A 22,117-nucleotide genomic window follows, 5' to 3' on the forward strand; every position below is an offset into this window, starting at 1 on the left:
TTTGATATTGTGATGCAGGTCAGCGGCAGAAGGGGCGAATGGCGCCGCGGTGAATTTGTCGGGTCATTAAGAGCCATTCACCGCACGAGTAACCCCTCTCCTCGTGTTCCTATTTTTCGCTACTCTCACGTACCAATCCCAAGTTGGGGGCCAGTAAGGGCGTGAACTTCATCAAACACTCTTAATTTCTTGGACACTATATCTTCTGTCACAACGGATACGAATACCGTCATTAAAGTTGCACAACACGTCCAACCTCGTTTTCATCCACCCATATGTTCAGCAGAGGTCGGGCAGGAAGTGCAGGGGCTAGCGCACCTGGTACTGATCGTTTAGCCGTGCCAGAAAGTAATGGGATATCTGGAGGACAGCGACCAGTTGGGCCGCGGGACATTCGACAGAAACAGCAACAGCAACAGCTCAGTAAACGAGTGTCGCGCACAGATCTGGATTTCGAGCAGGCTTTAAGGCAGGAAGGAACAGTGTTACTTAGAGAGGGAATAGATGTGAATGAGCTTGGAACTGGCTTGCTCGATACACCACCACCTCAAAAAATGACATATACTGGGCCTACAACGCCAGTTGTCGTGCCACCAACACCTGGCTCGTCATTACCTTCATCCTCAACCAAATCACGACCACAAAACGATGAAGACGGTGAAAATACGGAGCGACGTCACCAACAACATATCAATCGGCGCTCAATGTATCGTTCGCCTGGGTCATCGAGTAGCCCTGATTTGGCGACACTGTTACGGAAACAGAAAGAACGAGACCGTGCCGCGGGGAGAGAAAGGAGTCCTGTGGAGAGTCCGGCTCGAGAGAGCAGAGACAAAAGCTTCGGTGGACTTAGCAGAGTTTTGAGCCCTTCACCTCCCCCTTCACCCAGCACCGATCGGATAATACATCCCCTTAGTCCGAGCCCGTTACCGGGAGCTCGCTTTCAACCCAATAGGACGGCCACCACTGTAGACAGCAGTAATGGTGGGTGGGTGTTGGCAGGTTCATCGTTATCACCGGCAAAAGTGCGTGGCATGTCGCCTTTTTTGTTCTGCCTTTCATCTTAGCTTCGACAGTCGAAATCCTCAGTGAGGGCCAAAGCCAGCACGTTTATAGGAAAGATGCTTGGGGGGAATACTGTCAGAGAACGAGCGGTGAGTCCTACATCTGCCACACACAAGTACCACATCTTACAATGACCCGTTTTTGCCGCAATCATGATCTATCTCGACCCTTCATAAATCATGAAGAAAACCGATGCCAGTCAACAAACCCCTGTTCTCCTTGACGCCTTCACCCAACAACCCCCTCCGCCAGTACCACCGATGCCGCCTGCTATCCAGACGTCAACGTCATCATCTCCTATAGCAGACGTATTCACTGGAGGCTCACTCTTTACATCGAGCTATTCTTCCTCTACCTCCAAGCCCCTTCCTCCTATCAACCCGGATCGAAACCTTGAATTAGACGACATCGAAGAACCTTCCATGGTCATTGTTGAAAAACCAGCATCCACACCCTCTGCCGCATCAAGAGGAAACTTCCCTAAACGCAGAAGCATGAGTGCTACGGATACGGACTTGAAGTCAGTTGTCGGTCTTCCTGCCAACCTGACAGATACAGGGTTAGAGACTGTCAAAGGGAGGAACAAGTTGACCAATCTTAGCAGAGATGGATCCGAAGACAGTGTGTTGAGAGACTTCAAAGGCCAACTCTCATCGCATCTAGATGTGACGTCCATTTCAAGGCCTTTGGATTTGAGATACCCCACTTCCTCAGCATCGTTACCTTCCACGACACCTACAGAATCTAGACGGAATTCGCAAAGGTCTAAAACGGATAGTGTCCTATTGGAAGGATCAGAAAAACCGCAACCTCAGTCGCCAGCATCGGCATCAGCATCTTCGCTTTTCGGGTCGTCATCGTCACGGGGATTGGGACCTCCCAGCCTTCGTTTACGAACAGACGAAATTAGTGTCTACCAATCACTAGAGCCTGCACCCATAGTACCGCCTCGGTCATCCTCGTTGCAGACAACACCAATACGTTCCACATCGGGACCCGCATCTTCGACTGGAGCTATGTCGCCTCCAAACTCTCCGTTCAAGCAGAATCTGAGCCCTTCCCGAGCCAGAAACGGACACAGTTCTTTTCACCTGCCACCACCTAGCTCAACTAGAGGCTTAAAGTCTCGGCATCGACCAACGGCCTCAAGTTCTGAACCATCGCTGATACCAGCTAACGACGAACCCTCTCGGAATATTACCCGTGGGCCAGCTAGCTCACAGTATGATATACCAGGCGGTCTGAAGACTGAAGTTCGATTTCCTTCAAGGCCAACGTCATTGGCTCGAGGAGGAAGCGAAGTCGTTTCCACTGAAGACTTCAGCACTGACATGGAGGCTCGTGGTCAGGAGTTAGCCACCAAGTGTTGGAACGAGGATGAAGAGTTTTTGGCCAAGGACAAAATTGCTGAGTGGTTGGGTGGAACGTGAGTCTGCCTTTTTTGCCAGTCTTCCTTACTGATAGATATCACATTTGCAGCGTTCGGATCAATAAACTTACTTTGCAACATTACATGGACTTTTTCGATTTCAAAGGCTTAAGTCTAGATAATGCCTTCAGGTACTGAAGCGTTCTTTCCCATACTCAATTTGAGCGATCATTTACGGGGTCTTCTTATTCTTTTCAGACGACTCTGTGCGAAACTTTATCTCAAAGGCGAAACGCAACAAGTAGATCGACTGCTAGAAGAATTCAGTCGACGCTATTGGGATTGTAATCCTGGTGGGGTCTATGGCAGTACTAGTGCGTCCATTTCCCCTTCCCCCCTAGTTTCCCGTTGTCTCTGATCACCTTTCGATGAAGACATCGTACACGCTGTTACCTATTCACTTCTCCTCCTCAACACTGATCTCCACGTTGCCGACCTTGCTAATCGCATGTCACGTAATCAGTTTGTTCGAAACACCCTTACCGCTATCCAGATGCAGCTTCAGCCTTCTTCGTACATTCGAACATCATCATACGATCTTGTTGACGACTCCAGTAGCTTCAAAGGCTCACATAGCGGCGATGGAGATCAAAACCAGCATTCTAATGTTCGCTCTAAGCGGAGTGACAGCATAACAAGCTGGAATAGCATATCCCGAGAAACAGTGATGTCGTCGCCTGCCATATCACTTACTACTACACAGGTCACAACTCCCGGTGGACCTTATGGAAGCGACAGCTCATCCATGCTGGGAGCTTCTCAAGACTCAAAGTCACCGAATCTCGGTTATGGGAGGGCTTGGGAGGCAACTATGGAGAACTTGCTCAAGGTAAAGTGATTTGGACGTCTATCCTCACGCATTATCGTGCTTCTGAACATTGGATGCAGGATATGTACAATGCGGTGAAGAACCAGCAGATTCTCCTCCCAATGAATGCCGCAGGTCGGGCCTCAACCTCTTCGATAAATAATGTCATTCGTAATCGCAGCTTACGAGGCCAACAACCTGACAGACTCATGACCTTGAAACGAGGCAGTATACGTGGTATACAATCGATTATGGGTGGTCAGCCCGGTGTAAGTCCGTACAGCAGTAACAGCAGCATTGACGGTCGTGTCAGTCCTTCACCAAGCTTTGCTGCCTCTACTCATGCACATGAGCTGTTCGGCTCCAGCTCGTCTTTTTTGTCGCCCACTTTGGGTTTTGCCTCGAATCTCACTCATACAATCATCAAGGAGACACAAGAGGATGACGATCGGAGTGATCATTCGAATGGATCGACGTCCAGTGACATCAGCATCACTGACGAGGAGCTCGCGCTTCTTGGTGCGCCGTGGGCAAAGGAGGGGATGTTGTGCAGGAAACAGTATTGGGAATCTACAGGAAAGAGGGCGAAGGACAAGGGTTGGCTCGACGTGTTTGTTGTAATACAGAAGGGTGAGTTAAATATGTTCACTTTCGGCGAGAATGGCGCTGGTGGATCTAGCGTTGTTGGAGGCGGTAACTGGCTGGTAAATCAACGTTACTGCTCCGCTCTTGATACAAACTGACAAATATTACTTTTGTAGTCGAATGCCAATGCAGTTGGAACAATCCACTTAGCTCACTCCTTGGCACACGCTCTTCCTTCCCCCGGTTACAATCGTCAACGACCATATTGCATGGTCCTGACCCTCTCCAATGGTGGCGTTTACTTCTTTCAAGCGGGAACTGAGGAGCTTGTAAATGAGTGGGTTTCGACTTGCAACTATTGGGCGGCACGGACCAGCAAAGAACCTCTCGCTGGAGGTGTCTCGAACATGGAATATGGATGGAATCGGGTCAGTGAAGTGACCTTCCATGGCCGTTCACAGTCAGGCACGGAGTCCATGCGTGACAATGATGCCGCTAGTGTAAAGAGTGGTAAAAGCAGCCGGAGCAAGTTCAGCGGCTGGAGAGAGGGTGCGGCAACAGTTCGCACAGCGCAATCTCCCTGGATTGATAGGATCGTCATTAACGACTGGAAGCCCCCTATGCCGCCTTCTGTTTCTAGTTTCCATGATGAAGAGACACAGTTGGATGCATTAAGGAAACACGTTAAATCGATGAAGAGAGATTTACAAAGACATAACGAGCTACGAGAGCCGATGTCTGCCTTGGTACGTGCTAATTCCACTGAAATAAAGTAAACTACCTTAGTTTTCGATCGCTCCAGTATCAACCACGCAGCAACAGTGCTGTCAAAGCCCAGAGTAATTGGGAGAAGAAATCACAATACCTTCTGACAGAGATTGTGAAATACGATTCGTACATAGACTCTTTGCAAGCTGCGATGTCTCTCAGATTAAAGAGACGGGGAGAAAAGGGTATGCCACTTGAATCATATCAACGATTCTTTTCACTAATCACCATAGTGCGATAGCTTTAGAAATGGCCCTCAACGGCGATTCTAAAGATGCTAAGAGAAAAAGGAAAAGTCCTGACGAAGATACCATTCACGAAAAGTCTGTTCCACCCGATCCACCTCCGACCATCTCGCTCATGCACAAACGAGAAACTGCCCAGGGAGGAGGCAATGATTGATTCCATGCTATGGGTATCCGTTTTTTTGCTTCTTCTGTTTTCATATCTTTGTCCCGTAATCTCAGCATGTAGTGTACATACCACCATTTCCTTCATTTAGTTTTCAATTCGTCCGTTTATTTCGTCGCCATACTGCTGCTATACCACACGACCAATGTCGGATCTCAATATCATCTTTCCTTAACTTACTGTTGTCATCATCGAATAATTGTGCTCATGAAGGAGAGGAACTCGATTAGGGAATATATGCCCCCGCCATTCGATTCAAGGGCTGACAACGAAAGAACCACCGGTGCCACAAGATGTAAAGAAGATATCAACAAGGTGGTGATACCGCGGGGTGGAATATCGCTAGCCTTGTGATACAGATCAACAAGAGCCGTATTTAGCTGCAGCAACATGAGCCTTCACAGAAGTCAGCGTTACGGAATGAATGGGCATCATTTGCAAGGAAAACCACGTACTTCAAGGCCACTGGCGGAGGTCTTCGGGGTAAAGATAGATCCACCCTGGTCGGGTGCGTACCAAACGCTACCAATATCGTTGTTAGCATTCGTACCTAGATCATAGATGTTCGGGGTGTGTCATCTTGATACGTTGAGTAGGTACTAGGAACATACCGAAGTGGAAGACAGCGGATTGTTGAGAACCAAGGAATGATCTGTACTTGTCTGTCCGACTTGCCTCTGGGGGCGAGCTCAGACTTGAAGATGAAAAGAGCATAGTTGCTTACCATTCGCTGCGTCAAGATAGAACTGGAGGTGCTTCGTCCACAAGCCCTTTCGGGAAAATGTCCTATCATCAAACTTCCGCCGTGACTTTATGGTCAGTACGTACTTTGAAGAGTTGCTGATTTTTAACGCGTAAATAGGTGAACAAAACGAAAGATATTCAAAAAATTTACCTGATCTTGGTTGCATACGGCTCCTCCGCTTTGTGCATTGTCACAAGATTCTCTCAAAATATTGTTGGCGGTGAGACGGGCGATGGTCGCGTCCACAGTTTTCTCAGCCTCGGTCAACAATGACCTGTCGCCGGTAACAACTGCGAGTTCAGCCAACCCAGAAGCAATGACACCCTAAGGACGTTTAGCGTCACTCTTTTGAAGTCCTGATGAAAATAGTATACCTGATTATAAGTCCATGTGGTCTGCATGAAATCAAGTGTGGTCAGTCGATCGGATATCGTGTGGTCCATATAATTGTTCGGTTCACCTGTCCGTTATTTTTACAGTCATTCGTGAGACCATCGTTCCAGAGATTATCCCCGTTGCGCATGCCAGAATTTTTCACTGTCCATCGATACGTAAGTACGACGATTAAGTTCGGGGAAATTCTTACGCCAATCCCATGTCTGGACAACCATGATCAGCAACCACCTGGACCTCATGTCATGGTCATCTTACCTTTTTTGCATTATCAAGGTATTTCTGCCCAAATCCTCTGCGGTATCCTTGCGCTGAGAGGAGGAGGAACAGTTCGTTTGTGATGGCGTTCTTGTAAGTATGAGCAGTAGACCACCAGACTGTTTCACATCAAGCAACAAAATACACATGATTAAGATTAGGAACGTACCACCACCACTACACACATTGTCCCACTGGCCCTCAATGATGTCGTAGATCTTGGAAGCAGCGTTCTATCTTTGACGGGTGGTATCACTTCGGATGATTTGTCAGTGTTCCTGAACTCACGAGGAACGCCGTGTTCGACTGGCCACGGCTCGCTTTATAGTCGGCCATCTTCCACAATGAAAGCACAATCCACTGGTAGATGCGGTGTTAGGACTATTGAAATGAGGATCGAGGAAAGAAACATACACCAGCATCGTCATTGCTTCCTCCCAAGACCGCATTCCAGTTGGTGGACGGATTGTTGGCGTTGCGTCCGATGAAAGAGTTGTCGGCTACAGAAGCGAAGTCATCGGTGCCAGTCGCAAGCATCAAGTTGTGAAGATCTTCCAAGGTATTCTGAAACAGTGTCGAATTGAGTTTGGTTATGTTACGTTTGGTTATGTTACGGTTGGATCGAGCTTACTGCGTCCGTCCAAAGAGAACCGCCATTGTATTGCCCGTTGCTTGAGCTGTAGTAATGGTCTTGCAGACGGTGCGCTACGCTCTGATGGCGTTCGACGTTGAGTCACTGATACACTAGAGACGCGAGTAAACTTACTAAGGCAACGCTCAAGGTTGCAGTGCATTGAGCTCGCTTCTCCGGCTGGGAGCGATTGACGGCCAGAGCTGATGCTGAGGTTACGAAGGCAAGAAAGACTGCGGTGTACGAAGAGCAGGAAGAAATCATAACCATTGTTGGGCGTTGGAATGAAGACCCAGTGAGAAGAAATAAGAAGGAGAATCGTCAACCTAAATAGGTTCTTCAATAAGCACTTCGGAACGACGTCAATTCAAAGGCAAGTAAAGCAACAGATGTGATGAGTACCACGGGAAGCCCATGGCATACGTGTCAAAGAAAATAACTGACTGAAACGTTTCGCTTTCAGTAACCAATCGATAGCTTGAAATGGCCAAAAATCAATTTCAAGACAGCATGACAAAAGGCACGAAAAGCCTGGGAAATGCAAGACACATGAGAGTATTGTCCCAGCCCATACTAGTAACTTACATGATGGCCATTCTGAACACATCCATGTGGGGCCTGGACAACATCTTTGAGAATACGAAGCCGTTACTGACAAAAGTTTGCTTGTACTGAGCGATTCAACAAGGAGACAAGTTGACGCTGAGTATGGATGTTTAGACGCGCGACGACGTATGTAGATGGAAAATAGTGTTGATGTCTTCTGCCTTGAGAAACCTTATTAGGGTGATTCTGACTTGAAGCCATGTCCGGGAGGTAGAATAGATGTCATGAGATGTTGATAATTCTTGGAGCCAGTCCTCAAGGTCTCAAGCAGCGCACACTAAGTGGAGGCGCTGAGCTGAATGGGTAGTGGGATCCCGGGTACGCGATGTTTGCCAATGTTTGTATGCAGTTGAAGTTTGCCTCGAGGTAATGTGGCCAAGTTCCCAACTCTCCGTCTGCGATATCCACCAAATTTCCCCATTTCTTTCTCCTCCTCGTCTCCTGCAACTTCCAAATAAAGCACAAACTATTCGGCGACAGCGATAGTCGACCGGCTCAAATTCATCATTTCCCTCGTTCGCTTCTCACAGATTCATCATTATGTCCGCTTTGGGATCTGGAGAGGTGTTGAAACCTCTTCTCATACGCTCATCTACACCTGGTGCGTATTCAGTTGAACCTTCTGTGTTTTTCAGCTCTATTATTGACTGCTTGTTTAAATTTCAGCTTCGAATGAGAAAGGTGATTTCAACGATGAATGGTCGCATGTGGTCTCTGACGACTTTACCTGGTTCCAACTAGTGCTCAAATATCTCGAAGGAATGTCTAGTGTATCTCATGAGGAGATGGCCAATTCACGACCTACCTCGGTCCTCGATTATGAAGGTTACAAGGGTATGAGAGGCGGCGCTGCACACAGTGGTGTCTATTCTCCTCGAAGTCAGGCTTCCCAACTACGTGATTTTCCTGAAACCCCAATCGGCCATCTTCGTAGTACAGCTCACAAACGTGAGGATGGAGACGAAGACGACGCGAATTCGTTGGAGCAGGAAAGGTCAGAAGGCGGGACAGTTTTACCGGTGGTGCGGTACTCTTTTGCTCTATGTCATTCTTAATTGAACTTTTATCCATGTAGCTTGAACCAGGTCCGCATGATCCTCCAGGTCCACACTATGAATCCTTCGATTCCGGCCCTTCATTTGGTAACATGGGTGTTTTGCCATCCGACGACTTTTCCTCCCACAGTCAGAATATCCACACATACCCTACAATGAATGTAAGTACCCGCTCGGCAGTGCGTAATATCCTTCTCAGAACCTCCTTCAGAACCAGCTGTGGGCCGATGACACAACGAAAACAGGCGAACCTTGGACACAAGACGTAGCACTTTCAGGGACAGGGCTCACCCCAGCATTTACGAAGGTTCCTTTACCGGAGTCAGTCGCTTCACCTCGGGTGACATCCGTCGTCATTGGTGTAGAAAGTCCATCGACGAAGACTCGCGCTTCGCAGTCGAAGTCATCGCACAAAACGTCAGAGAATGGGCAGTCACCATCCGTCGTGAGCGTTCAACAGTCCCTTGAACATCTATATTTCACTGACTGTTATTATTCAGGCTGGGACCCGCTCAAAGACTTCAACGGAGCGGCCTTTATCTCCCCTTTCCCGCGGCTCTGCGAGGACAAAAGAGACATCCACGGTGAGGCCAGATCCTCCACTTCCAGAAAGTAGGGTAGGAGAGAGCAGAGTTGGGGAAAGCCGAAGTGGCGATTTTGATTGGGTGACATATGAAAGCCCTGCATCACCTACACGTTCCAGAGTCCCTACACGTTCAAAAGCGCCTTCTGTTTCTCCGTCGGATTCTTTATCTCAAGTGAGGACCAAGGCAGCGAGGAAAGAAGGTTCTGCCCGGAATGAGGTGGAGGTTAATGGGGCAGAATTCTCTCCTCGGAGCGGCACACGGCAAATTCACAATGGAAGTGGTGAGTAGATTAGGCGTGGGCAACATAAACTTCCGCTGACTTGTTTTGGTGGTTAAACCCATCTTCAGTTCGCCCTCCTATGTCAGCCGGGGGATCACATCAGAGCCGGCCATTTTCTCCATACCGTCATGCACCCACAAACGAAGACCTTCTTCACGCTGCTATCCGCGGGCGTGCTCTTGTGATTCCTGAAGAGAAGGAATCCGAGAAGGCACCCTCTCACGCGCCCTCCAAGTCGCCATCTAAAGCTGCCTCTGCTGCGCCATCCGGCGCAACCCACAAGACCAAGTCAGAAGTCCGGACAGAGGTTCGTCCCAATGGTAAATCTCCATCTAAAGCCCCGTCTGTGGCGACTCGGCGGACAACTGGTACCAGGAAAGAGGGAACGATGACTCCCACTCCCAGCCGAATACGCTCTCCCGACCTCGACGAGTTGAACCAAGAAGAAGCTCGTATCGTTGAGAAAGCTCTAGCGTTAGCCACCAGAACTCCCAGGACATCGTATTACTCCCCCTCAGCTGTTGATGCGGAAATAGCCCAAAGCAACTTCCATGACATGGACTTGTGCATTCTCCTTAATCAGCTCAAAGCTCCAACGACACATGAGCTCGTCAAGAAGGTTATTCTGAAGGCCGTGAAGCAGCGGATGAGGAAGCTAAGGATGGCGTACGACAATGAGGTGATATAATGTTTCCAGAATCGATGGCCGCCTTGCTAATTTCGATAAGTCTATCAAACAGTATCAGAAAACCCATCATAACCACGACCCTCCCATTGTTCAGCATGAAGAAGAGCATACTGATGTTAGTTGAAACCATCTTCTCATTGCTGCTGCTGTTGATTGATTATGGCTTTCAGGAGCCACCGAAGTGGGCTGCCGACCTCAAGCGGGAGATTCTTCTTATGCAGCAACGGATTGAGAGTTTGGGTCCGAAAATCGAGAATCTAAGGCCCATACAGACGCAGTCGTTTGGAGAACCGTCAAAACTGTTCGAGGGCGATGAAGAGTATACTCAAACTCACACGCCCGTCACACAGACGGTGAACATACATACGCAAGCAACGGGCACAATGGCTGAGTCCGTGTACCAACCAGGAACGGATATCATTATTGAGGATGACCACATTCCTGATGAAGGGGTATTCGAGAACGAAGAAGCCGGAGAGGCCGTTCAAGAACGCTTCTTTGCAGCACCAATGTCCGATCAATATCTTCTGGAAAATGAACGAGATGACTCTCCTGGCCAGCAGCTATTAGAAGAAGAGTTATATAAGCTACGGCAACGGCCTTCCAAGGATGGTGCACAAGAGACTACTTGGGACCTTCGACGTTCTGACGCCGACGATGAGGATTATGACAGGGAGACGGCTCCAGCAGTTGCACCCACGATTCCTGGCTCTGAAGCTGGTGGTTACCCAGATCATCGTGCAAGCTCCCCTCCTCTACCTGATATTCCACCTGAAGCTAGCAATCGAAGCGTTGTATCCCTGCATCAACAACCTTGGGTTACAACCGAGTACCAAGATCCTCATGCGAACCTTCCTCCATGGCAAAAGATACATCAGAGACTTCTCAGTTGGGCTATTATCTGGCCTCTGAGCGAGATTGAGGAAGCCTTGAATAGCACTACTAGAGGCCATCAGGTTAACGAAGTTGCGTTGAGCATTTGGTCCACGCAGACATATAAGCGGTACGTGCGGTCCAGAATGACGGACACCCCGCAAGGCGTCGTGGACAGACTTTTCGTGCCGCCAAATATGGCTGATGCGATCAGCAACGCTGTCTTCAATGGTAGACATGGTGATGCTTGTGGTATGTTGAGGGATCTATGGGGACCGTTCGGTTTGCAGGGAATGCCACGCCTTCTGGTCGTTCTTGCCAAACATCGCTCCGATGAGAACCATTGGGTAGTCCACAGGTGAGCACTTGTCGTCGGTGTACTCAATCTAGTTCAACAACCCGTGTGTTATAATAGGTTCTCGCTGCCTGATGGTTCACTTACTACGTACGACTCTTACCCAGAGCGTACGCTTCCTGATGGTCGGGTAAGTATTTTGACTGATATCGATCCTTATTTGACTGACCGGCGGCATAATCTAGCCTCTTGGTTGGTGGTTTGCAATCCGAATCGCCTGGCCAAACGCCATATATCCGAGTCCCGACCATCTCATGCAGAAGATGGTTCGTCTTCATCGACCGATGCAGTTACCTATCGACAACTCCGTTGCTGCTGGAGGCATCTGGCGGAATATTCTTATGGGCTCTCGTGCAGAGCGAAGTCTTGACCTAGAGCGGCTACGGGACCTTATCAATACGGAAGTGAAGAACCTGCGTCAGAGAAAACACTTGGGTAAACTTTCTATAAATGCTCCACGACCGACATGGGAGGATATGAGTTGAATGGGTCGATTCTTGTTATGTAGGCTTACCTTTTCCCCTCTTTCACGTTTTCTATTTCTGTTCTCGCGACACCTCATCCCGCTTTCTTCTGCCCCCCCCCCCTTCCAACATACTTTTTTATACACTGTTTGCTTGTGAGGATGGACCCGCATGCCAGTCCCTACGTTGCTTTCTCCTACACGGTAGTTTTCCTTGTACAGCGCACACTGTTTAAAGAATAAAAATGTAGAATGTATTGTCAAATTGCGTCTATGAATATATCTGGGCGTATCGAGTTGGAACGTCATGATCATGCCTGACAACTTCAGAATTCAGCGGAGTGCGCACAACAATGCCGCCCACAGTTCATGATCACATACTTTGGACAGCTTTGAACCTGCTGCCGATCTTCACAAGCTTCCCATGATCGCGGCGAGCTCTCTGTCTGTGGTTGCAGATGGAATTGCTTCAAACTGACGAGAAGGAGAGTTGTTGGTCTAGTACAAAAACTTGTCTTCAAATCTGGACTATCAGTCTATAGAGCACCAAGAACCTACAGCATAAAGAACATGTGCCTGACTGTCTATCGAATCTTCGAGTGCAGCATTTTTGAATCGTAACGTCCGAGCATCAGGCGCTTTTTGCCTCTTCTTCTTAGCTGCTTGCTTAGCCGAAGCTTGCTTGTTGAGAAGATTCCCTGGTCTCGTTCGTTTTTTGGCCATCACCTCGAGGGCCGGAAAAGAAAAGTTCAAGATGTGGATTATGTAAGGTATCTCATACTCTGTCTGTGTCGTCGCGTACGATGTCTGATACACCGACCTTGAGCATAACATTGTTGGGCGCTGGTCAAGAAGTGGGAAGATCATGCTGCGTGTTACAGTATCGAGGAAAAACAATTGTTTGCGACACTGGCGTGCACCCAGCGTACAGTGGAATGGCCTCACTTCCTTTCATAGATGAACTCGACTGGAGCACAGTTGATGCTATCTTAGTAACTCAGTGAGTGACTGAGATTACGGCCTTGATGACTCTCATAATGTATCTAGCTTTCACCTGGATCATGCAGCTGCTCTTACATATATCACTGAAAAGGTTAGTTTTTTAAAGCTCGCACTCCATTGCTTTTCTGACCCTTCACCAGACCAACTTCAGGGATGGGAAGGGCAAGGTCTACATGACACATCCAACTAAAGCTCTTCATAAATTCATGATGCAGGATTTTGTGCGCATGAGGTACGAACGCGACGTCTTTCATTGCTCGTGTTTGGCTCAAAACCTTTTCCAGTTCTTCATCTTCAGATGCCCTGTTCTCCCCTCTGGATATGTCCATGTCTCTTTCGTTAATCACTCCAATCTCTGCCCATCAACTCATCACCCTTTGCCCCGGAGTCACCTTCACACCATATCATGCAGGCCACGTTCTCGGTGCTTGCATGTTTTTGATTGACATCTACGGTCTGCGAATATTATACACTGGTGACTACTCAAGGGAGGAGGATCGCCACCTTGTCAAAGCTGAAGTACCGCCAATACGTCCAGATGTCCTCATTGTTGAAAGTACTTATGGGGTACAGAGCCTGGAAAGTCGGCCGGAGAAAGAACTACGTTTCACCGCCTTGGTTCACTCGATCATTCGTCGGGGAGGTCACGTTCTGCTACCACAATTCGCTCTCGGACGAGCTCAAGAATTATTACTTATCCTGGATGAATACTGGAAGAAACACCCAGATCTTCATAATGTGCCCATCTACTATGCATCAAGTCTCGCCCGCAAATCCATGGCTGTGTATCAAACGTACATCCACACCATGAATTCCAACGTTCGAACAAGATTCTCAAAACGAGACAATCCTTTCGTCTTCAAGTGAGCCGTTTATTCTTGGATCCATTCACGTTTGAACTGATTGTTCGTCACAATGTAGGCACATTTCAAATCCTGCACAAGCCAGAGGGTGGGAAAAGAAGATATCAGAGGGTCCTCCCTGTGTTGTGCTTGCAAGCCCCGGCTTCATGCAATCGGGTCCTAGTCGTGAATTATTCGAGCTATGGGCACCCGACTCGCGGAATGGTCTCATCATAACGGGTTATTCGATTGAGGGAACTATGGCCAGGGTGAGTGGATTTGAGTATGACTACCTACACCTCTTGTACATATCACACTTCAAAATTAATGGAATCGTTTTTGTCCGAACACACTTTGGCCTTGAGCGAGCTTCCTCGTCCATCTTCTCTCTCGGTTTATTGAGCGATGCTTACTTTCGATCATTCCTTTCTCATTGTACAGGACATCATGACAGAGCCGGACGAATTTGAGTCGGTCAAAGGAGGAACGATACCCAGGAAAATCTCCGTTGACTATATCTCATTCAGCGCTCATGTGGACTATTCTCAAAATTCAGAGTTCATTGAACTCGTAAAGGCTCAACACATCGTAGGGACAGCACACCCTTCCGTTCTTGCGGAGGTTAACACATTTACAGGTTCTCGTACATGGCGAACAGACCGCGATGGGAAGACTTAGGGCAGCAATGACTTCGCGTTATAAAGAGCGCGAGGAGGATGTCAAGATACATACACCGAGAAACTGTGAAACATTGAACCTTTCTTTCCGAGGTGAACGTGTCGCGAAAGTGAGCTTGCTTTATGACTGTAATCGCAACAACTATAACGAAATTCTCTTCTATTATTCAGGCAATTGGGACTTTGGCCGACCAGTCTCCACAACCCAACGATGTTCTATCAGGATTGTTGGTTGCCAAAGACTATTCATACACCCTGCTAGATCCCAGGGATTTAAAGGACTTCGCAGGTTTATCGACGTGTGTGGTTAGCCAAAAACAGAGGATCACTCTTGGGGTTGGCTGGGAGCTCGTACGATGGCATCTAGAAGGTATGTACGGTAAGGTTGAAGAGGGTATCGACAAAGACGGAGCACCAACAATACGGGTGAGTTCGTCTCATCAATCGCATGCAACTCCCCTCATGTCTCCGTTCAATAATCTCCATAAGGTTATGGGTGCCATCGATGTTAAGCATACAGAGGAGCACGAACTGACTCTGGAATGGGAGTCGAGTGCGAGCGTCGACATGATCGCTGACTCGACGCTCGCCTTGATAACTGGGATAGACAAAAGCCCAGCATCAGTAAAATGTGAGCACCATTGGCTTACTAGTTATCTCCCACTGATATTCGTTTCACGAACAGTAACCAATCATTCCCACTCGCATTCGCACAAACATCCCCATGCCGACAACGAAAATGAAACCTCAATCGTATCTAAAATAGGCATGTTCCTCGAAGCCCACTTTGGGTTTGAGTCGCTAGAGTATCACGAGCCGGATCTATTAGAGAATGATACCGAACAAGGGGAAGAGGAGAGGTATCCGGCCTTTGTGGTTACCTTGCCAGAGGGCACCGCTTCGGTTAATTTGAATACTCTTGTGCGTTCCATCCCCTTTGGTTTCGTTTTTCACTCGTAGTAATCCTGTTATCGTTACTCAGGCGGTTTCTAGCACGAACGAAACCCTCAAAAAGCGCCTTGAAGCCGTTGTTAATATGGCTGTCACGACCGTCAGCTCTTTAGCTCAATCCTTTAGTGTGGTTGCACCCGCCTCTCATGAAGACATGAACCTGGATAAGGATCCCACAAAGGCTGTGCTCATTCCCCTCGAGGTGGAGCCCAATGGTGTATCACCGGCCGAACAACGCCCTTCGGATGGCTGAAGACATTTGACGTCAACGACCTTCACTTTTACATCGATCCAGATCGTGTAACAGTATAGGCAGTGACATACATGACAAACCTCGCACATAATTGTTTTGTGCTTGTATTTGTTAAGTACTATACACATAATGACATGTTTATACATATTACACGGTTGCGGAGGTAAAAGTAGACTAGTCTCCACGAAAATCACAAACGGAAACGGCGCAGTCTTCTAAAATGTCCACATGTGCTTCATGAATGTGAGTGGACGCGCCATGGGAATGCAAGTTCAGGTTTGTTGAAACTGTCCACCCCAGATTACAAATTTCAGCTCAGGCGCGTGGACGGAAGATCAATGGTACGCGTACCTCCAAGATTGGCCGTTACTGCTACCATTAGGTCGCCATTTTGCGGCATACAACACTCTTCGTCTCTCCCGATAGCTCAACAATGTTATGCTCCAAATCAGACCATCCTCCAACAACGACCAGGCACAGAGTGCACATCCCAAATTTATGTCACGTTGTTGTCGATGATCCCGACGCGCCATCAGGATCGTTGTCACGACGGATGTGCAAAGGGCACCCGTCCAGAAGGTAGACGCAACAAATCCCCAGGTGTTATTACCCGACGAAAATACTCGTGGTGAACCATGAGGCTCAACCCGAGCAAGGAAGAGGATGGCTAGATGGTAAGGGAGGGTGATTGCAAAAGCAACAGGGATGGTCCAAAAATGGGGCGGGAGACCGAGTGCCAGAGACGCAAAAGTAGAGCCAGCAGCCAAGGCAGAAACAGCGAGAGAAAGATAAATGAGCAGGGTGAGTGGTGGAGGTAAGCTCTGCATGAGTTGATTAGGGAAGGTGTGCATCTTAAATGGGCTGGGGGGACATCCGAGACCATTATGAGGATAGGAAAGATCAGGATCAGATGTTCAAAAGCCACCAATCCTACTTACATTGGTCCATCGGGATACAGCTGCTTGGCGCGCGCTGAGTAAAATTTAAATACCCTCGCAACGAGATCAAACATGATATCAGTGAAGGTCCCAGCTGACTTTCGAAAGCGCTGGATAGAGATTTTAGAACTTGTTGTAACCAAGCGATTGGAACACTGTATAGGTATGGTCACTATCCCACTCGGGTCATTGTGAACCAGTCACCTGCAGGGTTATAAAAGCTGGACTAGAAGCTCTTAACGTAAGGATACCAGATCAAGTGCAATAGCAACGGAGCGACCTAGCTTACAGTCCGGTTACAGTGTACACTAAAGGGAAAACTCCTGTAATCAGGACACCATCCGATCCGGAGATATACTGCGACTTCGAGACCGATAGGATGCTATTGAAGAAGAACGCGACCTTGAAGGGCTGCGAGAGATATATCCTGAGACAATTGGACTTGGACTTCGGCGTAGACTAGGGTTTTGTTCCGTGCTCGTTTCCCGTTCGACACTCCTATTTCGACTCAGACTCCCACTACGGCTTCTGCTTCTTCCTCTGTAACTGCCGTCGTCACTCCGACCTTCCAACGCGTCGAGTAACCGACTTTTTCGTGGGCCAATGTCACCGTTTTCCTCTAAGACCTGCCGTTTGGTTAAGCGAGGCAATATGATATCGCAAGCACGTTCCTCCGTTAACAGCGAATCCACAAATTCGTCCATGAATGTAAGGGAATAGCCGGCTCCAGAGAAATAAGAGTATGGCTGACACCCATTGGGAAAGGCTTACCCATATTTCTCAGTCGTAATTTTCGGTAATCCTTTAAAAGAGGCTCCAGAATATCGTAGACTTCAGCTGATCGAAAGGTCATCCGTATATACATGGCTGCAAGTGCTCTGAGATATCTACAGAAAAACATCATCTATCAGATTCTGCAACATAAATGACCAGGGATGACTAACTTGAACTCGTCTGCTTGTAGATACTCAACCAAGATTTCCTTCTCAGGCTGAATCTGAAGGAGTTTGAGAAGAAGACACATAAATTCAGTCGGTCTTTGATTCCCATAGACCCCACCAATGCACTTGAGTTCAATAGATTTGTCGATGATACTTTCAGCTAGAACGGAATGTTGAGCAATGTCGAACAACAAGAAAATAATGTAAATTATACCCGTCAAGGCGAAGCAGTGTTCTTTCCAGTAGTTCGACTCGTAGATACGATTCCGAATCACGGTTTCTACAAGGTACTGTGTGTAATTAAGACACGTGTTTATCGTCAGCAGAGTTTACTTCATACCTGTGGGTTCTGTCCATGAATTGCCTTTGCACCGCTGATGGTTGTGTTGGCCATAACGAATGTGCTCGAAGAGTAAAGGCGAGCGTGTCACGGGACGGAAAGGAGGGAGGAGTCACGAAAGACGCGTGTTGACTTGTGACACACGCGTCTCTGCTTTTTACTTAAGTACGACTAGGTGCTTCGGACACAGGTGCCATGTCGTCTGATCCCAAGTTCATCTCAAATCTTTCCCATGGAGATGGATATACATGCCTGGCATTTTCAAAAGATGGATCGTGCGCTCCTCCTATCTGTTCTCTCTAGTTCCACACGCTCTGACAACCTTGCTTTCAAGGCGCGTTTTTACTGGAGGTTCAGACTGTGTGGTTCGGATTTGGAAGGCGAAGGATGGAGACGATCAAGAGCCAGCGACCGCGATAGACGCAGATGATGGAATCACGTCGATTTCAACTACTGTAAGAGTATTGACCTCCGTAACCAGCTTCGCCTCACCGAAGGTTTTGCAGGACGATACTTGGCTCTCCGCAAGTAAGGACTCGGAAGTTCGGTCATATCAGAGGGATAAGGGAGAGATGTCTGGTGCTGTTACAAGAGTAGATTCGGTCCCGGTCCGATGCATAGCAATTGATCCAAAGGGAAAGCGGGTTGCTGTTTGCTCCGAGTGCGTAGACAGCCTGTGCGAAACATCCTCTTTCTTATTTCTCTGATCTAGTGAGCTGCACCTGAAAGTGGTTGATTTGGAGGACAACATCAAAGTTTCGCTGCTACACGGACATAAAAAGGGCGCGCGAAAAGTGACCTGGCATCCGACCGAAACTCTCCTTGTGGGCTTGTCAAGCTGATTTCAGTAGCTCACTGACTGAACAACCAGATTACTTTAGACTTCCTCTGGCTCAGATGGACGAATCATTGTCTGGGATATCTCAAGAGACGAACCAACCATGGTATCAACGATAGAGGATATAATACCTGCGGTTTCCGAAGAGTGTGTACATACTGCCTCTTCTCAAGACCTGATTAGCTTAATATCCCGCTCAGCTCCCATCAATTCAATTATGACTGCTCCGCCATATGGCACCCATCTGGAGAATACTTTTTTGCAGTCTCTCGAGCACATGGTGAGTCCTACCTGAGAAGTTGTTGGAGGGTCTAAGGCCATTGCTTTCATGTGTTAGACATCGTAACGATATCTCGGGAGACATGGACAAAACAATTCACTTTCTCCAGTAAAGACATGCAAGGCGACATCACAGCATTTTGCCTTTCTCCCAACGGTTTATACCTTGCGTCAGTTTGTCAGTCACATATTTACGTATGGTCGACACAATCCAAACAAGTTCTCTTCAGGTAGGGATACCCAACAGCTATTGAACCTTCACTGAGCCTCCGACAGGGAACACGTAAGCGGTGCCACAGTACTTCAAATCGCTTTCTCGCCTTGCGATAACACCCTCGCATGGACAGACGCAGCAGGTGGTTTTCATCGATGGAGAAATCCAATCCCCAGCAACTTGATACATCCCTCGAAACGAATTACTCTCAAAAACATTGTCATTGAGAACCAAAATCCAGATTTATTCGGCGCAGAGATCTCTACGGCTCCCGAGGAGAAAGGCGATGATGTCGAAGATCCTGTTGCCGAGGTCGGCGAAATGGAGATTGACGATGATTTCTTGATAGATGACTATGAAGGAAACGACATGGCGAATGAGAAAGGGGTCACAGATGGCACCAGATTTGTGAAAGAAATGGGTGAGCCAAATGTTTGATGCTATGGATGGATGACTTGCCAATTCTGACCTGATCCCGATGTAGTCAGTATCACGAAAGCTCAACCCGCCTTCCAGCCAGGATCTACGCCAATGGTTTCAAAGAAGAGGTACTTGGGTGGGTTTGTCGAATGATCCATATGGCTTCTTTGTCTGACATTCTCGTTCGCAGCTTATAACATGCTTGGTGTCATCGAGGCCACGGACCTGGATTCCCATCAGATAATTAACGTTGAATTCTTTGACAAGTCAACGCGCAAAAGCTTCCATTTCACCGATTATAACAGATATAATATGGGGTATCTTGGCGAAAGGGGAGCTGCGTTTGCCTGCCCTCCCGAAGCGGATCATTCTGCTCATGTACAATATCGGCCTTACGGGTCGTGGAATCTACCTCAAGGATGGACTTATAACCTACAAAAGGGCTGCAGAGTACTTGGTGTTACTGCCGGGGGAGTTTCGCCGTCGAGGAGCCTCAAGCAGAACTCCGATGACGACCTTCAAGGCTTTGGAAACGTCGTAGTAGCGAGCTCGGATGGTGACCTTACTTTCCTCAGTGGAACGGGAAGGGAGAGACGGATCTTGGCGTTGGGCGGGGATTTTATGTCAATGGTGGCTGGTACCGAATGGGTTTTCGTCGCTCATCGCACCGGTTCAACAACCATGGATGGTAGAACCTCTACCCAGTATCATTGATGGAGGCTAACCATAAGGTTCCAGGCTCGCAAGCACTATCCTACTCGATGATCAATTTCGACGATTTCAGTACGCGTCAGAGGGACGCTTTGCCGATACCAAAAGGACATACACTTGAATGGATAGGAATTAGCGAAGAAGGGGTCAGTTCCTCAAGTTTGGCGCCCATCAATGAATGCTTAAATCCTTACAGGCTCCAGTTATATATGACTCTGCCGGTCGACTCCATATTCTATCCAAGCACAGGGTCCCTCATCACGGCTCATGGAGCCGCATATTGGACTCAAACACGTTAGAAAGAAAAGTAGGCAAGGACGAGTCTTATTGGCCTGTGGGAGTTACGGGAAACACCTTTATGTGCTTGATTTTAAAGGTAAGTCAATGCGGCATGTCTATGGAATCAACTGATTGTCTATTTTTAGGGAAGGCAAAGATATCCTGGTTTTCCAAGACCTCTGGTTCAAGAGCTACCTATACGGATGCCCTTCAGGCAGGAGGGCGTTACGGAAGAAAGGTGTGTTATTCTGAGTCCGTTTACAATGTCATTCTGATAACGTTTCTAGAGTAGAGCGCGAGCTCTTATTCGTTGATATGGCCCTAGACGCTCTTGATGAAGAGCTCACTACGGTGGACATTACGACCAGAGAGCGTTCGATAGACAAAGAATTTATTCAGCTCATACAAGGCGCGTGCAAGGAGGAAAACATCGCCCGTGCGATCGAACTCGCAAAACTCCTTCACAACATCTCGTCATTAGACGCAGCTATCCAGCTAGCTGGTTTTTATAACATGCATGGGTTGAAAGAGAAATTCAAATTATTGAAAGCCGACCGTGAGGAAAACAATGACCGATTGGAAGTTGCCCGGGAAAAAAGGCGAAGATGGATGAGGGTCGATCCACCTGTGCGGAAGCTGGCCAGTCTGGAAAGCACTACTACGCATATATTTTCAAACCCGTTACAGGACTTTGGTCCACCTCCTGCAATCTCTAGACCGGGCTTATCACGAGCTGCACCAGTGGCCGAGAATACGCGACGTTCATCAAAAACGGTGACATCCTCCGAAGAGACTTTTTCAGACCAGCTGCAGGTCGATGCGAAACGAAAACGACCGGAGGAAGATCTCGCCGATGATATGGACACGGAATTCTCCATGCCACTACTTAAACAAAGTGAGCATTTCGATCGTAAGAATTTGGAGGTTCTAATCTAAATTCAACAGAGCCAAACCCATTTGTTGCGAAGACTAAGAGCAGTCGCAACCCCTTTGCCGCCCATAAGAATGAGAGGAAGACGGTTCATAAGAGCGAAAGCTTCTTCGATAAAGTTGACGCGGCCCAGACGCAACCCTCAAAAACGAAAGGCAAGTTTGTTATCGATTCAACCAGAACTTTTTTGTTCACCGGAAAACTCAGTGATACCAAAAGGGAAAAACCAAGAGAAGAAGGAGGGTCCTCGCCAAACAACCTTGTTTGGTATGATTGGGAACGCCAACGAGGCACAAAAGGGCAAAACTGCGAACAAATCTATGCCTGTCGAAATTGAGTCTCAGCAAACCGACGTCACGATGGACGATACTACATTCAACGTGGAAACCCAGCGACTCAGCCCCGAGTGGGATGAGACCCAGATAGAGGAGGCGCAGATTTCCTAACACGGCTTCCTTTTCAGTTGATTTATATCTCGCTCAAGTATTGTTTTGGTTGTTT

General features: G+C 48.0%; 8 protein-coding genes across 10 annotated transcripts; 4 read left to right on the forward strand and 4 right to left on the reverse strand.

Moving 5' to 3' along the window:
• Positions 1 to 65: 65 nt before the first annotated feature.
• On the forward strand, positions 66 to 5,057 carry E1B28_010109 (uncharacterized protein; the record flags this gene model as incomplete). The annotated part of the gene is made up of 10 exons (XM_043155059.1): positions 66 to 1,025; positions 1,077 to 1,154; positions 1,251 to 2,491; positions 2,545 to 2,625; positions 2,693 to 2,808; positions 2,869 to 3,323; positions 3,383 to 4,006; positions 4,064 to 4,633; positions 4,690 to 4,840; positions 4,897 to 5,057. The coding sequence occupies exons 1-10, from the start codon at positions 276 to 278 to the stop codon at positions 5,055 to 5,057; spliced, it is 4,227 nt and encodes a 1,408-aa protein (XP_043007520.1). The 5' UTR covers positions 66 to 275.
• Positions 5,058 to 5,322: 265 nt separating this feature from the next.
• On the reverse strand, positions 5,323 to 7,954 carry E1B28_010110 (uncharacterized protein). 2 transcript variants are annotated; one of them, XM_043155061.1, is made up of 17 exons: positions 7,679 to 7,954; positions 7,538 to 7,624; positions 7,229 to 7,419; positions 7,094 to 7,174; positions 6,877 to 7,026; positions 6,751 to 6,822; positions 6,632 to 6,695; positions 6,463 to 6,581; positions 6,398 to 6,410; positions 6,272 to 6,348; positions 6,186 to 6,206; positions 5,962 to 6,135; positions 5,895 to 5,906; positions 5,791 to 5,836; positions 5,678 to 5,743; positions 5,522 to 5,616; positions 5,323 to 5,462 (listed from the first exon to the last, which is right to left on the reverse strand). In XM_043155061.1, the coding sequence occupies exons 3-17, from the start codon at positions 7,361 to 7,363 to the stop codon at positions 5,427 to 5,429; spliced, it is 1,161 nt and encodes a 386-aa protein (XP_043007522.1). In that variant the 5' UTR covers positions 7,364 to 7,419; positions 7,538 to 7,624; positions 7,679 to 7,954; the 3' UTR covers positions 5,323 to 5,426. The 2 variants fall into 2 exon arrangements, with proteins under 2 accessions (XP_043007522.1, XP_043007521.1); XM_043155060.1 differs by having other exon boundaries at positions 5,522 to 5,743.
• An 89-nt stretch (positions 7,955 to 8,043) lies between these two features.
• On the forward strand, positions 8,044 to 12,316 carry E1B28_010111 (uncharacterized protein). 2 transcript variants are annotated; one of them, XM_043155062.1, is made up of 11 exons: positions 8,044 to 8,300; positions 8,366 to 8,380; positions 8,441 to 8,721; positions 8,775 to 8,915; positions 8,966 to 9,199; positions 9,255 to 9,621; positions 9,690 to 10,300; positions 10,350 to 10,424; positions 10,480 to 11,540; positions 11,598 to 11,667; positions 11,723 to 12,248. In XM_043155062.1, exons 1-11 carry the CDS (start codon positions 8,240 to 8,242, stop codon positions 12,020 to 12,022), a joined length of 3,216 nt encoding a protein of 1,071 aa, XP_043007523.1. In that variant the 5' UTR covers positions 8,044 to 8,239; the 3' UTR covers positions 12,023 to 12,248. The 2 variants fall into 2 exon arrangements, with proteins under 2 accessions (XP_043007523.1, XP_043007524.1); XM_043155063.1 differs by having other exon boundaries at positions 10,362 to 10,424; positions 10,480 to 11,667; positions 11,723 to 12,316.
• E1B28_010112 (uncharacterized protein) lies at positions 12,301 to 12,778 on the reverse strand. Its single transcript, XM_043155064.1, has 2 exons — positions 12,559 to 12,778; positions 12,301 to 12,498 (listed from the first exon to the last, which is right to left on the reverse strand). Exons 1-2 carry the CDS (start codon positions 12,721 to 12,723, stop codon positions 12,412 to 12,414), a joined length of 252 nt encoding a protein of 83 aa, XP_043007525.1. The 5' UTR covers positions 12,724 to 12,778; the 3' UTR covers positions 12,301 to 12,411.
• On the forward strand, positions 12,779 to 15,817 carry YSH1 (endoribonuclease ysh1). Its single transcript, XM_043155065.1, has 11 exons — positions 12,779 to 13,000; positions 13,048 to 13,093; positions 13,143 to 13,234; positions 13,287 to 13,865; positions 13,924 to 14,113; positions 14,286 to 14,432; positions 14,482 to 14,631; positions 14,693 to 14,947; positions 15,011 to 15,152; positions 15,207 to 15,442; positions 15,504 to 15,817. Exons 1-11 carry the CDS (start codon positions 12,804 to 12,806, stop codon positions 15,723 to 15,725), a joined length of 2,256 nt encoding a protein of 751 aa, XP_043007526.1. The 5' UTR covers positions 12,779 to 12,803; the 3' UTR covers positions 15,726 to 15,817.
• Positions 15,818 to 15,960: 143 nt separating this feature from the next.
• Positions 15,961 to 16,737, reverse strand: E1B28_010114 (uncharacterized protein; the record flags this gene model as incomplete). Its single annotated transcript, XM_043155066.1, has 3 exons — positions 15,961 to 16,012; positions 16,077 to 16,586; positions 16,664 to 16,737. 3 exons carry the CDS (start codon positions 16,735 to 16,737, stop codon positions 15,961 to 15,963), a joined length of 636 nt encoding a protein of 211 aa, XP_043007527.1.
• Positions 16,738 to 16,881: 144 nt separating this feature from the next.
• Positions 16,882 to 18,065, reverse strand: E1B28_010115 (uncharacterized protein). Its single transcript, XM_043155067.1, has 5 exons — positions 17,945 to 18,065; positions 17,819 to 17,894; positions 17,608 to 17,764; positions 17,435 to 17,550; positions 16,882 to 17,387 (listed from the first exon to the last, which is right to left on the reverse strand). Exons 1-5 carry the CDS (start codon positions 17,996 to 17,998, stop codon positions 16,993 to 16,995), a joined length of 798 nt encoding a protein of 265 aa, XP_043007528.1. The 5' UTR covers positions 17,999 to 18,065; the 3' UTR covers positions 16,882 to 16,992.
• A 31-nt stretch (positions 18,066 to 18,096) lies between these two features.
• Positions 18,097 to 22,062, forward strand: E1B28_010116 (uncharacterized protein; the record flags this gene model as incomplete). Its single annotated transcript, XM_043155068.1, has 16 exons — positions 18,097 to 18,219; positions 18,279 to 18,399; positions 18,451 to 18,605; positions 18,657 to 18,768; positions 18,826 to 18,929; positions 18,983 to 19,062; positions 19,120 to 19,291; positions 19,338 to 19,696; positions 19,760 to 19,831; positions 19,886 to 20,383; positions 20,434 to 20,552; positions 20,603 to 20,782; positions 20,832 to 20,923; positions 20,973 to 21,580; positions 21,631 to 21,771; positions 21,824 to 22,062. Exons 1-16 carry the CDS (start codon positions 18,140 to 18,142, stop codon positions 22,060 to 22,062), a joined length of 3,132 nt encoding a protein of 1,043 aa, XP_043007529.1. The 5' UTR covers positions 18,097 to 18,139.
• Positions 22,063 to 22,117: the final 55 nt, after the last annotated feature.

This window comes from Marasmius oreades, chromosome 6 (genome assembly GCF_018924745.1).
Source record: "Marasmius oreades isolate 03SP1 chromosome 6, whole genome shotgun sequence".
Classification (NCBI taxonomy): Eukaryota; Fungi; Basidiomycota; class Agaricomycetes; order Agaricales; family Marasmiaceae; genus Marasmius; species Marasmius oreades.